At 40.6% G+C, this 15,663-nt stretch overlaps 1 protein-coding gene across 8 annotated transcripts in view; it reads right to left on the reverse strand.

The window, feature by feature from the left end:
- Window positions 1-15,663, reverse strand: part of SYNE2 (spectrin repeat containing nuclear envelope protein 2) — a 179,345-nt gene that overhangs the window by 49,463 nt on the left and 114,219 nt on the right. For all 8 annotated transcript variants that reach the window (XM_085580893.1, XM_077783923.2, XM_085580894.1 and 5 more), the window contains 15 exons: window positions 15,297-15,449; window positions 14,835-15,044; window positions 13,574-13,675; window positions 12,446-12,565; window positions 12,088-12,288; window positions 11,553-11,726; window positions 10,851-10,982; window positions 9,018-9,214; window positions 8,665-8,797; window positions 7,842-8,024; window positions 7,260-7,406; window positions 5,486-5,662; window positions 4,158-4,313; window positions 2,677-2,826; window positions 428-604 (listed from right to left, as the gene is read on the reverse strand). In XM_085580893.1, coding sequence (XP_085437019.1) covers window positions 428-604; window positions 2,677-2,826; window positions 4,158-4,313; window positions 5,486-5,662; window positions 7,260-7,406; window positions 7,842-8,024; window positions 8,665-8,797; window positions 9,018-9,214; window positions 10,851-10,982; window positions 11,553-11,726; window positions 12,088-12,288; window positions 12,446-12,565; window positions 13,574-13,675; window positions 14,835-15,044; window positions 15,297-15,449 — 2,412 coding nt within the window. The remainder of the gene's footprint in view (window positions 1-427; window positions 605-2,676; window positions 2,827-4,157; window positions 4,314-5,485; window positions 5,663-7,259; window positions 7,407-7,841; window positions 8,025-8,664; window positions 8,798-9,017; window positions 9,215-10,850; window positions 10,983-11,552; window positions 11,727-12,087; window positions 12,289-12,445; window positions 12,566-13,573; window positions 13,676-14,834; window positions 15,045-15,296; window positions 15,450-15,663) is intronic.

Here is a 15,663-nt window from a genome sequence, read left to right on the forward strand (position 1 = left end):
CCATTTGGACTCTGTAACAGCCAAGCAGAGCAGCAGCAGGATCCAGAGCATTTATGTCTGGCATTCTGACTCATTCAGAGGCTGTGCAGGAGACTCCAGCTCTCTGGAGGATGACAGAATAGTTGGTTTGGTGCTGGAGCAAGCAGAAATGCCATCAATACAAGGTGCAAGGGAGCACAAGGATTTGGTGGGCTTTTTTCTTGAACCTTGTACCTAAACTGCACTTAAGTTGAACTTATGCACTACATAAAATAAGAAGTCTAAGTGCCTCTGGAGAGTAAAAAAAAAAAAAAATCAGTAATATTGCACTAACTTCAGTGTCATTATTCTAAAGAAGAAGTTGCTCAGATAATTTTTAGGTCTTTTTTTCAGTGGAGTTTGTTTGCCTAAAGGCAAAGAAGGAAGGACAGAAATAAGTCAACTTTACCTGGAGAGTTTTGACCTGTTTTTTCAAAGCTTCCAATGAAGCTTCTTCCTCAGAAGGTTTGCACTGGTCTATGCAGTACAAATATCTTGTTGTCATCAAGCTAACTTCTGAATAAATTTCATCATACGCTCTCCACTGCTCCAGTATTGACTCCATTGAGGCCTTTAGCTGTGCAACCTGCAGACAAACCATTTTTGTTAATATTTCTTCGGTAGTCCTGACATATAAATCACCTTTAAATTGACTTAGAAATCTAAACTCAATGCTCAGTCCATGACAATCCACAAGAATTAGCCAAGTTGGAATATTTTATTACTTGGTAAGGAATTGTGCAGGCTTCAAAAGAAGCAGTAAACCATATCTGGAGTGAAGTATAAGAATTTGCTGGAAATCAAAATTTCACTGGAGTTCACGGTGGCACTATTCTGCAAGAACACCCCAGGAAGTACTGAAATAATGAACTGCTTATTCCTTCCTGCCAAAATCAACCTGAAGTGGGAGGAATTTGAAAGCCTTAATCTTCTTAGGAAGCAGATAGTTTGATCCAGAGATCAAGTTTCTGTTCAAGGACAATTTGAACAGAAATTGGTTTGCATGGAAGAAGCCACTACTGCAATGCTCTGAGAGCTGTCATCCCTCCTATGCCATTGTGCTCTAATAATGCAGGCCCACCTGGACCCCAGGCTAGCAAGTTCAGGATTTTCATACAAAACAAAATGATTGATATTCCCTTTATATTCTATCCTTTCATTAATGATGAATATCCCCTTTATTTTCTGTCCCTTTCTTTATTACAGCTGTCTAATCTACAAGGGGCAGATTTTGGTTCTGACTATGCAGGCACAAAATGGAAGATGAAAAAATGTCCACACCGTAGTTCACCCTAAATACACTGCATAGATAATTTTATCCTAGTACCCGAGTTTCAGGCACATACAGGCTGGTGGATTAATCATCCCTATTCTCTTTTGAATCATGGTACAGGTGGGAGGAATCTCTAATTGCTTTTTGTAGCCTGTAGCTAATTACTGCCCACACAAGGAAGATGGAAAGTCATCGTTCCCTGGAAATGTCTCAGGGCCACAGACTCACAGGCTTGAGCTCCACCCACAGACAATTTAATCAAGGTATTACATCTCCTTTGCCCTGTATTAGAAATCTCTGCCTGGCTCACATGTGAGCAGTCACCCATGGGAAAGAAACTCGCTGTTTCACTGCTCAGCCCCAAACATCCTGCAGTTTTACAAGTTTGATAGTTTAGTCACAAAATCCCCAAAATTAATATGACCCACGGTGACTGAAAGAAGAAAAAAAGCACCAGGCTGTCAATCCTGCCAATTTCTATCTATCTCCAGCTATACATCAGATAGAAGAACTTTCATCATGTACATAAACATAAATTTTCCAGTTTTCTTGGTAAGAAACAGTCACATCCTTTCTGCTGAAACCTAAACCAAGAAGCAGCAGATCAATATTAGATCAACATCTCCTGTGGAAGAGCTCAAGAAAAAGTGTTTAGGTTTCACAAAGTTCTGAGGAAAAAAAGCAAGGAATCTGTAATAAAAAGTGTAAAGCAATCTTAACTAGAAACACAACCACTCCATCATGTGTAATTCTCTACAGTACATGGTTATTTATTATGACAAATTTAAATCTATAAATATACTCATTATTATCTCTCCTGCACCTATAAAGTACATTCACATTAAAAAAAAGAATTCAGCTCCAGTTAGAAAGATATTATGACTATAAATACAAACTGCTGGGAAGTCAGTTTGCATGGGAAACCAATCTGCCAGACTCTCCTTGAAGCAACTGGAAACCACACAGGATTTGAGGATGGCAAAAGCCACCCACCAGCATCTACCCCCAGTTGCAGTACAGGGGAGAAAGAGCAGGGTATGAAAGAGAAGGAGATCAAGTAAAAGAGTTTAAGGTTTCCATTTGCAGCTTGACAGAAACATAACAGTGTTTGTTCTTTATTTTCTTTAGCTGCAGATGGGGATCTGCTCCTCCACCCTTTGTATTCAAACTGCTTCAAGATCAGACTAATTTTTCTCTCTCAACTTTGGAAATATATATTAATTTACTTTACAGTAAAGACTTAAAATGGAATTCTAGGAAGGTAAAGAGTAAGAAACACTTTCCATATTTTTGGTACCAGCTCCTGCCATCTTATGAAGATGATTAATGACATTGGTGGTCAGAACATGCAGTGGAGGAAACCTGAACACAAGCAATGCTTTTACCTGGTTTACAATGCTGTCCTTCATTTCACACAGCTCAGCTATCCTCAGAGACTGAGCTTCTGGGGTTTGTTCTGCACTACCATTTGAAGCCAAACTCTCTTTGAGCTTATCAAGAGTTTTGGATTTTTCCATGAGTTGATTTTCTAGCTCCTAAGTAATGGGGAAAAAAACAAAAAAGTAACATCATTAAATGAGACCATAGAGAAAAACTTTTGTGTGAGTAGCTTAGATAAACCTTTCTTCTTTAAAACCAATTTTGTGTAATTTTTCAGTCATGCAAAGGTAAGACAGGAATGGGTGAGTCCCTGAAATCCTAAAAACTTTTAGAAAGTTATTTTCAGAGGGAAAAGAGTCCCTTTACTCAGAGGGACTGCCATGGCAGAAATTTCAGTGAAATCAAGTGGGAACAATGTCCAATGAATGGAGATACCTGGGACTCCTTCCCCAGCACAACCAGCAAGATTATAAGAGTCTTGACATGCTGGGGAAGTCTCAGTAGGGAGCTCTTTACAATAGGAGAAACTATTCATATCCACAATGGGCTACAGCATTTCCCTATAATGCTACGCTTAAAGCCATGACCTACTTTCACCTCTCACTGATCATCCCCCAAACATTTTTAAATTTGGACCTCATTTTTATTGACCAAATGAATTTTAATGAAACATTTTAGCCACCTGTATCCTAGCACTTTGTGTTGCTCTGAGCAGGTGAGTGTTTAGTCCAAGCTACCCTTGTGCCTTCCTTCCATTCTGGCCCCTCCACATATTTCAGAGATGCAAGTAACTCAGTGTGTAACAGAGCACTCCAGACAATAAAAGCAGCCTACTACAAGAGAGATGTAACCATGGCAATGAAAGAACAAATATTCTATTTTAAAAAATAGAGAGGGAACACTGTACTGAATGAAAACAGCAGACTGTCAGTAACAGAATCAATTATTTTCTGGCTGCCACCTGTATTATTTTGGGGGATCTGAGGCCTAGAAAAACGTAACAAAGGACACCCAGACACTTGAGGCTGCTGCAGAGAGACTACACTACAGTCTAGGGCAGAAGTAGAGAGGGTTGCTATTTCTCCAAATGGGAGTGAGTAGTTTCCATGACACTTCCATCACAGAGCTCTTCAAACTAATGGAATTGATAATTTCTGCCATGGCTGTGCTGAACTGAGAACTACTTCTACTGGAAGCATCTCAGAATACAATATTGCTGCACAACACTTCAAATACCATGAAGAAACAGCAGATGCATCTTCAATTGGTGGAAAAAACCAGAATAGCCACTCACATTAAAAGTGGTCCTGGCTTTTTATCACCTGAATGCAACATGTTTTAATTAAAATGACACTGGACAATTCTTCTGGGAAATGGCAACGTCCTTTATATTGCTCTCTGTTGAAATCTGTGCAGTTCCTTAGTCTGGATTCAGTAAAGTGTTAAATAGGGTTTTTACAGTAATACCACTCAAGTCATGCTTTACCTTGCAATCATCTAAGGTGTTCTGTGCAGAGATCAGACTTGCTGGGGTCTGTAAGGATCTCAGTCGATCGCTCTGAGCTTCCAGCCAGTTGTGCAGAGTCTGGGCTTTGCTCTCATTCTCAGTAATATCCTCCAAAATGTGCTCCAGGTCTTGTATCTGAAAGTTGCAGAAATGCTTTTAACTTATTTAAACCTACAAGTGGGCAGAAACAGGGCTCTACCTTCCACGACAAAATCTGAGATTACAAAATCTATACTGAAAATACTCTTTAGAGAAAATATTTTGAAAGGAAAAGCTAAGAAGTTTTGCAGGCTCTTTAGGATCTGACTTTTTTCCTTTGGAAGAAACAAGGCAGTGTGTGTTCTGGAGCTGGGAGACCTGACAAGTTAAGGGACCCTGAGTTATGTGGACACATTCATATGGAGTCTGAAAATCTCATTCTCAGTAAAACTCACCAACAAGGCTACTAATAACACAGGGACCTCAAGTTTCCTATCTTCAATCTTGGCCCTGAGGATCCATTAAATCCTAGGACTGAATTTCCTGAAAATAGTTAGAGAAGATAACCTTTTCCCCAACAAAACTGAAATTTCATCATGGAAATTTTCAATTGTACGGGAAATGAAATTTCCACTTAAAAATGTTTCTGGAAAACTTTCTGAACTAAAAAACATTGGCAATTTTTCATCTGATCAGAAGTCTTTGTATCTGGATTCAGAATGGCCACCTCCTCCCAAAGCTGTATAAATTGAGACACAGAGATGAAAGAGAAATGTGTTGGTAGAGGGATTAACTCCAGCAGCCTCATGGCTGCATTTTGGGATTCTAAGCTTCCCCATATCATGAGTCAAAGCAGCTTTTCTGGGCATTGGGCACATAAGCAGCAGCATCTAATTCTGGATGCATGGATTATTTCTAGCCTCACTAGAAAAGAATAATTCTGAGGCATTGCCCGTAACAGATTTTCTCCAGAGAAACAAGATTATATGTTGATAGGAAAATTCTGCATGTAGATTTAACTCTATCAGCTGCTGACCTTCAAAGAACTCCATGGGGAAAGCATATTTAACTACTGCAGGAGGAGGACACCAGCAGAGGAACCCATTTCAAGTGACCCAGGAGGGCTGGAGCAGGACTGAGAACTGCTCCCTGCTGTGCCTTGTCCAGAGGCTCATATGTCTTTAATAATCACTTAATAATCATTGCTTTCACAAATCCAACTGCTACAACAGGAAAACTGCTGGCAGCTTAATATATCCCTAATACAGAGCAGTGGCACAGGCATAATCAGAGCTGTAAGAGTGAAAGCCATGGGAACTCAATCCAACCTTTCTGTTGAGGGCTGCCTGCAGGCGGTGCCACCGCAGGTTCATCTCACCCAGGCACTCGGCAAACTCTGTCCTTTCGTAGCGCTTGCTCTCCACGTCACAGGTGCTCATCTGCAGCAGGGACTGGTTAACAAAATCTACCATCCACTGCTTAAAGTTCATTTCCATCATGTATTCCTGCAGGGGAAAGAAGAGAAAGAACAAAAACATAAACCAGTCAGTGCTGTAGTTTTAATCTGAATGGCTCCAATGATGCTTCAAGGTGTGGCAACGGGACGTTGATGGCTTTGTTTGAATCATGACCTAAAATATTCTGAAAGAGACTTGTCTGCAGGCATAATTCTCAAATTTTACCATTCTGTATGTGTAGCTGTTTCCATCCACTAAAATTTCTGCAGAAAATCTCTATCATTACATGGATAGTTCAGGGCAAAAACAGGCTAGAGATGGAGCAGAGAATAAAACCCAGGGGTACCAGACGCTGTACTTAATCCATTGGACAAAACCATCACACTGCCACAGGCCCAGATTAGGCCAAGACCAAAGCTTTCCCACACTTCTGCAGCTCACAGGCAAAAGCAGCACAAGCTTCTACTCCTTTTAATAAAACATCTGTTATCAGAATAGAATATCAGAATATCTGGGAGGAAAAAGTGTCCTCCAACATTGGCATCTCTTGCGCAGAGAGAAGTAAGATACTACATGCAAAGTGAAAACATAAGGGAACGTCTTTTTATTTCAGAAGGTATTAGAAGAGAATAGGAAAGGGCTCCATATTTATCCAGTAGTGCCCAGAAAAGTCACCAAGAAATACCACAGTAATCACAGCTGCTTCCCTCTAGGAATTTGTGACCATCATCCCAGCTTTCTTCTCAGCACACACAGCCCCACCTTGCTGACAAGTGCAAAAGATACACCTACAAATCCACCTCTAAATATCCAAAGTGTTAAGAACAGCACCTCACCTACATGTCCCAGCTGCCAACCCAACTGATACAGACCAAAATGTTATATATGTGCTATACTAAGGCACTTGGAAAGAAATGTTTGCATTGGCATTTGTCTTACGTGCAGCACCAAAGTGGCTGTGAGCTGCAGCTGCAGACTGAGAACTGTCAGCCTGTCTGAGCCCTGAGCAGGGGCAGAGCAAAATAGGCTCTGTGGGGATTCATGCCCTGAGGCTGGGCTCCCTGGCATCTCTGGAGTACACAGCTTGAATCCTCCCCGTGGCTGGAGCAATCAGCCTCTGCCACTTATGCTTCAACATCTGAACAGCACCAAGAATCTCCTGCACCCTCTCTCTCTCTGCAGGGATGTTCATCTTGTCCCTCTTTCCTAGCAGGTTATTTCTTTTGATGACACATAATATTCAAATCCCCTGTTCTCTAGTTAAATGGATTCAGGTTATGGCGCTCCATGAGGAGGTATTCCTTGTTAAAAAGACAGACTAGAACACAGTACAAACACAGAGTGTCTTCCTAAGGAAGGAAAGCTTTCCTGCTCATCACATTTTATCATCTAAATGCAAGAGCGAGAACAAATGAGACAGATGGGACAGCATGAGAAAAGGAGATTACAGCCCAGCAGGCAGTAGCTGTATTGCAGAACAGGCAGTGGTTTGTGTGTCATGGAAGCATAAAGGTTTTATAAAAGAGGATGTTACGACACGTTTCAGATGGAGGAACCCTCTTGAGAGCAAGGGGAAGGGTATGACAGTGCCTGTAAGCTGCTTCCATCCTTTTTACAGCAGGCTTGGACTCGTTCTCCCATTTACCTTGTACTTCTGAAGGAGGGTCTTGACCTGGGCAGCACCATGTTGTGAATTTATTGGCTCCTCACGCTCCTGCTGCTGTTCCACATGATCCAGCCAGGCCATTAGCTCAGCAATAGCTTCCCGCGATGAAAGCTTTTCCATCTGAAGCTGAGGTGAAGCATATAATGAATCCTCTACACTCTACTTGTTAGAAATACCAAGGAAGATGGCATTTCTGCTTTTAGAAAGGCTCAGGCACTATAATCGCATTACTGGGGCATGAACTTGAAAGTGAGCCCTGTGCTCCAGAGAGGCAAATTACTTGAGTTCTAGAATTTATGAATCTGAAATAACATTCTATCTAATTCTGAGGAATTCTTTCTAATTTTAAATAACAGACTTCCATGCAAAATCATAAAGATAGTAAATACACGTAGAACAGCCCAGGAAGAACACAGCAATATTTAAACTGCAGTAAAATATTGGGGTTATTCTGAAAGCATATCACAGCTAATTCAGAAAATCTCAACTGAATCCCAGCAGCAGCATTTTAACTAATTATTTAGCTTGAACTGAGAGATGGCAGCAGAGTTTCTCACTCACCTGGTGAAGCTTTTCTTGGATGGCTGGGAGCTGTGTAATCAGTTCTCCCCATTTTTGCTCAAACATTGCCAAGGATGACCTAAGTGCTGCAGTATCAGCTTGCTTCACGTGGAGGAGCTGGCTGGCAGTGCTCACCACTGATGACTTCAGGGAAGATTTTTCATCAACTTCCTTAGAAAATGTCTGGGGTGCACAGGACAAATTTAAGAGAGGGTTAATATTTATATATCTCTTGAAATGAAGACAAGCCATATTTTCACAGGATGAAATGCCTCAAGAAACAGAGTTTATCAAGAATGTAAACTTCAGAAAACCTAAGCTCAACATGTTCTGGCAGATAAAGCATTTTTTTCCCCAACTTGATATACAGTGCTGAATGCCACCCTTTGCTCCCACAGAGACTCGGAATATCCTGATCCCAAATTCACACAAAGGTCCAGGGAGCAACCCCAGTCCTCAGAGCTCTGGCCAGCTCACATCTACCAGTCAGCCTTCATGATGCTTTCCCCCTATGCACTGTTCCTTCTGTCTGGCCTCACACTGGGGCTGAACCTCCTGGCAAGCCATACAAGGGGAGCAGGAAAAGACACAAAATGTAATTCAGCATGTTTCTCTTTCCTGACTTAGGCTCACCACCTTCACTCCTGTGCCCCGAGCCCACACTCCAGGTTCAGTTGTTGAGTGGCTTTGGGGCACACAGACATTCAGTGCTGTATTATGTGGGTGGCTCAAAGGCATGGCAAACAAAAGAAACCTCTCAGAAGGGTCATTTTCACCAGAATTCACAATGTCTTATCTAAACCTGGCAGGAGAAATTACTTACAAACAAACTGCTGATGTTATCCCTGATGGTGGCAAGATCTTGTGACACATTGAGAGACTGCTCCTTCCAGAAATTCATTCTCTGCTGAGCAGAATCCAACCATTTCATCAACTCCTCTGAGTCTCTGTTGTAGCTACAGGAGAAACAAAACACAGAAACTCATATCCAGCTGAGGCTGGGATAACATTTCTCACCCTCCAAGTTATCTTCCCTATGAGAAGGCACTTGCTATTCTGGCACCTCTGCTGCTGCATAGTCCTGCAGAAGCATGGCTTCAGTTGTCATCTATAAAAAAAATATCACAAACTAATGTCTAGCTGATACTTTAAACTGACTTTTTGTGTTAGACCCACCTGACCAGGAGTTTCAGTAATGTTTGAAGTCGGTGTAGCTCATGGCCAACTTTTTTGGTTAAAGACAACCACTGCTCTTCCAGCTTCCCAATCTGGCTTCTTATTTCTGGACAGTTCACAGCAGTCAGCAGCTTCTTCCCTTCTTTTACCATCTGGTACAGCCTGGCATGCTTTTCATCAACACTGCTTTTGATTGTCTGTCAGAATATGGGAAGTTTGCAAACCAGTAACATTTTAAAGACAGGAAACACAACTAGAAAAAACACATATCGCTTGTTCTAACTCCTTAATAATTTCCTCCGTAATGTATTTTATTTTCCAAATTATAGGAATCTGCAATTCATTACATGCAAAAGGGACATAGGTTTCTGTGGGTTTGTTTGGTTTTTGTTTGTTTGTTTCTTCTGGGTAGGTCGAGACAAATCTCAGCATACTTTTATACATTGTCAGAATGACTGTGTTATGATTTGATGGGCTTTCAGGCAATGGACAAACACTCTCTATCAGACCTGACTGCACTGTCCACACATATGACTGCTCCCACCATAAAATTATTGTCTTCCCATGCTCCTGAAGTTATTGTTCCTCCTTCAACTCTACCCTATTTTTGAAGGAAACAGCTGGGATAATTATTGAAAAATAGTGGCAGGGAGAAATAAAGTGTGGACAGTGAAGTCATTAAGTAAAAAACAAAGGTATTTCTCAGGGTGTTTATCTTCCAGGAATTAAGGCCTAGAGAATTTTATTCTGCTCTGCTTTTGAAACTGTCAAGATCCAGTTTCACCCTGCACCAAACATCTTCTAAAGCTTTATGGCTTTGTTTTTCAAGTCTTTAAGGACTAGTGAAGAACTCCAAAAGCCAAGGAAAACCAGGCAACTTCACATCAATGGCTGTGCAAATTTTGCATGTCTCTTGTCTCAGTGCAACAGGAATCAAAAGCACCAGAGGGCCACTATGACTGTAAACATCTATAGCTGATTTATTACAAAGGCTTTACTGGAGCTCAGATTTTTTTCCTGGAAATGTCCAGTGATATCTTTCCTGCAGCCAACTAGATTAAATCATTATAGTACTTTTTTTCCTTTATTAAACATTCATTAATCATTTATTGAACACCCATTAATTTGCTATTATTAATTCAAAAACACTGTAACAGAGAATGTCCTCTGAAGAATGAGAAAGGTCAGACCTGTGAGGAATGCAGAGCACTCTGAAAGTACATCACTAAGGTTACTGAAAAACTTTCTTCTTAATTTTATAAAACAACCATAAATGCTGCCTTCATATCCTTATATTTAAATGTGTTTAAAATGTGGATAGAATATTTCCAGCTAGAGCTGAGGTTGTAAATAAAGATGCAGCTCTGTTTTCAGAGATGCAGCTGCAACCAGTGTTTCAATAAGAGTTCAAATATTTGGTATTTTCAGATATTTGAAAGCACTAGGTTGATTCTCCTTTTCCATAGGTTTTACACTGTGACATGAAAATAATTTCTGAATTAGAGAGAAGAGGCACTATGTTCACTCCAGGGCTCTGGCCGCCCTTGGGATCCATGGAGCCTGCACAACATCTTAGACTAAATACTTTCCTTTGAAGATTGAGTTATAATAAAGTAGTTACAGTCATTATTCCCACTAAAATGGACTTGTAGCCCCTGGCTGAAATTAGCAGCCCAATCTTCTCCTACTTTGAGAAGTCAGTTTTGAGCTTGCATTCACACACAGCTGAGGAGATGAGGCAGTGCCCTGCAAATCATCTCCTCATATACTAACTAGTATTTTTTGCCAGTTCTACTGATCCATAAAGAAAAGCAGTGACAAACACATAAATACCTCTAGAAGTGCAATCCTTTCCATTAATCTTTCTTCAGTTTCTTCAACCAAACTGACAGAAGGCAATGCAGAGGCTAATGCTTCTAACTCCTTATTGAAAACTAGGCATTCCTCATCAAATACCATCCAATCCTAAAAAATACATTGAATTGTTAACACAGCACAAATCCATTTGCATTTTAACACACCAGATTCAGGATTTAATGCCCTCTCTAGCATCAGCAGCTCTTGCTTTAATGAAACATAACAAAAAAATAAGTGAATGATAGGTAATTATCAAAGTGAGACATTTCACCACAGATGAAATAATTCTGCAAAATATTTAAGGATTCTTATTTTAAAGTGGTGTAGGGAATTTTTTATTCTCCAGGGATGTTCTGAGATTATTGGTTAAATTTTTTAAAGTTTTATTTTAAAGTGGTGCTGGCATTTTTCTGCCTTAAAGGGCTCTTCTGTCAGTCCAGACAATCAGAAATTACAGCAAAGAGTCAAAGTGTGATGTGTTGAAATGTCCACTTCCAGAGATTTTCAAGAAGAAAGCTGACACACACAGAATAAGTAATAAATGGGCTGTTGCTGTCCAGTGGAATCAGGAAAGGACAACTACTAGCCAAAGAATCACTGGTAGGACAAGAGCTGGCCAAGATGCAACTTTTCTCCTTCCCCCCAGGTTTTACTCTTGGGTATCTTTTGATTTATTACCTTTAGCAGGCTCTCTAAGTGTATACCATACTGGCAGGCCTTCTGCTCCAGCAATTTGACTTCATTCACCATCTCTCTCCAGAATTCCTCTCTCTTTTGCAGGACAGAAGGACTCACTCTCTTGGAAAACGCTTCCATGTAAGCCATACGTGTCATGAGGTTGTGGAAAAAATCCTGGGAAAAAAAACCTCAAGTTACAGCTTGCTCTTTAAGAGAGATCACACTCCCACAGCAGGAGTTCTAAGGCTTAACTAGTAGGCAGGACACAATAATCCTTTGGGATAACTATAAGAAAAATGTGTTTTTCCTTACACAGCTGTGTGTTCTGAGGTAAGCAGAAATAGCAATTTATCACCAAAACTGGTACTCTTTTGGTGTACTGAAAAACTTGTCTTGGTTCTCAGCACATATAGCAGTCCCTCCCCTTAGCTATGAACCAGTCACTCTCCTCCACTGCACTGGAAAGAAACCAGTCCCAGAAAACAGTGCTCCTTGCCATGCTGACCTGAGCAGTGCTGTAATGAACACCTCATACCTTGTGATTTTTTAGGTGAGACTGCAGAGCTGCTCTGCTTTTTGTTAGGTGCTTTGGATCTTGTGCCACCTTCTCTTTTCCAATAGCTACCAGCTCTGCAAACCCACGAAGCAAATCCTCATACTGGTTTTCACTGATGGCAGGGGAGTTCAGCTCCACATATTTTGCTTTCAGAATCCCCCACATGTCATCCAGAACATCCTACAATGCAAACACTATGCAGTGATCCATGAAGGACAGAAATGAATCCCACAAACCCACAGAACGCAAAATAGCCATCAGCCTTTTGATGCTGCAAATGCCTTGCATAGAAGAATCAAACCTTGCTGAGTAAGTGGAAACTGTACTGTGGGCTTACCTCTAATTTATAAGCTTCCTGGATTAAGGTGATAGGTAACTGCAATCTTTCTCCATGGCCTCTCAATTTTGCTACTTGGTTTTCAAAGTTTTGCAGCTCCACAGCACAGTCACCAATTTTCTAGATGAAGGACAAAATTAACTGTTAGGAAGAGTTCCATTCCAATAAACTTTCCATTATCACTGGTAGTGCAATGAATCCAGTGGCTGGATCTCTCCTGTGCTAGCACTTCAGAAAATCCAATGAGCTTATAAACTAATTGGACAAAACAAGGCATAACTTACTGTGTTCACACAGCACAGCCAGGAAGGGAATTCAGGTCTTGTGTCTCAGGACAACATTCAACATGCCTTTCCACTTACTAATTCAAGAGCAGCCATTAAAGGAATCATGGACTCAGAAAACAGCTTTTTCTTATGAATCAGAAATAGTCAGAGATTGAGACAGGATCCCTCTGAAGGAAGGAAAGCTATGTACTTCTGGCATTCCTTTTCCAGGAGTGGTTACCTAACAGAATATAGCCAGTCCTTTTTTATTTTATTATGCCTCTAAGCAAGGTTATGAGCCTGTAACAAGAAACCTTCAGAATACCCTCCCTGCTTTGGTAATAAGTAGGTAAATGGCCAATGAGCATTCTGGGGAGGATATGCAGTCTGTTAATTTTTAATCTTCTGCTAATTCCAATTAAGGTCAAAGAAAATAGCTTAGCTGGTCAAATTCCATATGATAAAGTGCTCATAAATGCTGCAAGAGAAGATAAAAATACCAGAGTCCCACAAAGAAAAGGTAGTTTGGAATAAGAAAAGGTGTAACATGTGTAGTTCTTTTTCTTCCCTGCCATAGCATGGTGGGTATTTGCTCTGGGAGGTTGAGGAGAGACTGGTTCCTCCACTCCAACCACTAAAATGTCTGGAATTACATCTGAGTATGGATTGGGGTGTAGTTAAAAGAAAAAAAAAGGGAAAAGGGGTGGTAGTGAATATAGCAAATACTGAACTCTCTCCTTTTCCCATTTCAAAAACTTAAGTTAGACTCAAACTTTAGAAATTATGAAACTTCACAAATTGCAGAAGGCTGGAAATAATAGCTAATGCTGTAAAAACTCTCATTTCCTTCAGATAAAATTACCTGAAGCTGTTCAGAAACATTATGTCCATGTAGCTCATTCAAGCATTGTTGCAGAGCAGCTTTTTTCTCAGTTAACTGATCATAGAGTAGCCTGGTTTGATTCTGTAAAATAAACATCAGAAATGTATCACATTAACAGGAGTGTAGTAATGACCAGACAAAATTATACAGCAAACAAAATTATTATTTCTTTAAGTAAATGCATTTTTTTTCTCTTAAAGAAACAAACAAACAAACAGAAAACACCAAAATAAAGCATATACATTATGGGCTTAAAGCAGAAATTGGACAAGGGAAATTCTGAGTTTGTGTAGTATTTAAGAAGCAGATTACTCTGTCACAATGATCCTCTGTGACTGTAAAAATCTGGGAAACTGGTAAGAGAATCACATTATTCTCTTTTGAAAATGGGAAAATGAGCCCATTACTGGGGACTGATGGAGCTCTCTGGATTCTGCATACATAAACATTGCAAGACCAGTTCTGTGGCTGTTTGGAGACAACATCCCAGTGTTCCTCAAAAGGGCTGCTATATTATTCAGCAGTAAAGGGCCAGAATGACTTGCAGATGATGAGCACATTGGAGTTTTACTGTATTTCAAAGACCAGACTCTTCCTTCCTTAGTTCAGACTAAAGACCTGATATGAATATTTTCCAGCAAGAGTTTTAGATTTAGCCCATCACAAGAATCTAAAGAAAAGCTTCTCACAATCTGCTTTTCCAACAAAGAACAAAAGAAAGAAAATTTGTGCAACTATGGCTTCTGTGGCACAAAATCTAAAGGAATAGTAAATGCAGTGGGGTCAAATCAACCTACAACACATTACTAAAAACAGCCCAGTGTCAGGCATGGCACCACAAGGGAGGAAGCCTGCCTCTCCTGAGGACACAGCAGCTGAAAGAATATATGAAACCCTCCTTGGCCCAGTCCCTACACACAGAAACTTGCTTTAGGCTGCAACTCATCCAGCATGGGATCCCAGGTTACCTCCACATTTTCTGCATGAAAATTTTCTACTGTGATCCAGGCCTGTGTGGCAGTCAGCATTGCAAACAGCACTGTAACCAGCAAAATTAATCTGCTTCTTGAGAGGCCAAGACAAGTGTTTTAAGTAGCCAAAAAAAAAAAAAAAAAAAAAAAAAAAAAAAAAAGCCAAAAAGAAAGCCCATTAGAGGTTGTTCATCTATAACCCAAATGCATTAACACTGACAAGCCTAACAGGTGCTGTGAAACAAGATGTGCATTTGGCAGTGGAGTACCAGGTAATTGCTATTATGATCCAGCCCAGCTTTCATGGAGCTGCTCCTTGAAGCAGTGGCAGCTTGAGTTTGTTCCAGCCGTGCCTGCAAGTTGTTAAAGCACTCGCAGAACACATCTGTGCTCCCACCAGCACAGCTGATGGACTTCAGAAGATCATCCTTTTTATCACTCAGATCAGCATGAAGTTTTTGCAGCTCCACAGACAGAGTCTAAAGGGATGAAAGAAAAACAACATGAGTGAAAATGGTCTGTGCAAGGCCTCTTGCCTATAAGAGGCAGCAGGACTCGAGTTGGTAATTGTTAAAAGCAACAGGCCCAAATCTGTGCAATACAAAATTGTTTGGCAGCGTTATTCCTGAATAATGCCAGCAGAACAGAGAGGAAATACCAGTCCGTATATATTTTGCTGTAACAAAAATCCACTGGGGTTTCACCCTCCCTGAAGGATTTGGGGCAGTTACCTCATAGAGAGCCTGCTGCACAGCTGCCTCTTCAGTGGAGAGCACAGAGGTGTTCAGCATCTCCTCCATGTTATTCAAACACCGGCTGATTGCCAGAAGCAGCTCAAACAACTTTCTGTCCAAATTGGAAGAGACTTCCTCTGCCACATTATCCTGGGTGAATGCAAGCCAGTTTTCAGTACTTTCACTCAAGGCATGGCTAAGATTTATTCACTCATATAAGGTTAGAGATTTGCTCAGCTGATATTAAAATGGAATTAATGAAATACTGAGAGACAGACTTGGATATATGCATGTAACATTCAGAGCTGTCAAGGTCAAAGCCGAGACAATGACCCTTTATGTAGTGGACAGTGGTTGTGCTCTT

Source organism: Lonchura striata, chromosome 5 (genome assembly GCF_050655825.1).
Source record: "Lonchura striata isolate lonStrDom1 chromosome 5, ASM5065582v1, whole genome shotgun sequence".
NCBI lineage: Eukaryota > Metazoa > Chordata > Aves > Passeriformes > Estrildidae > Lonchura > Lonchura striata.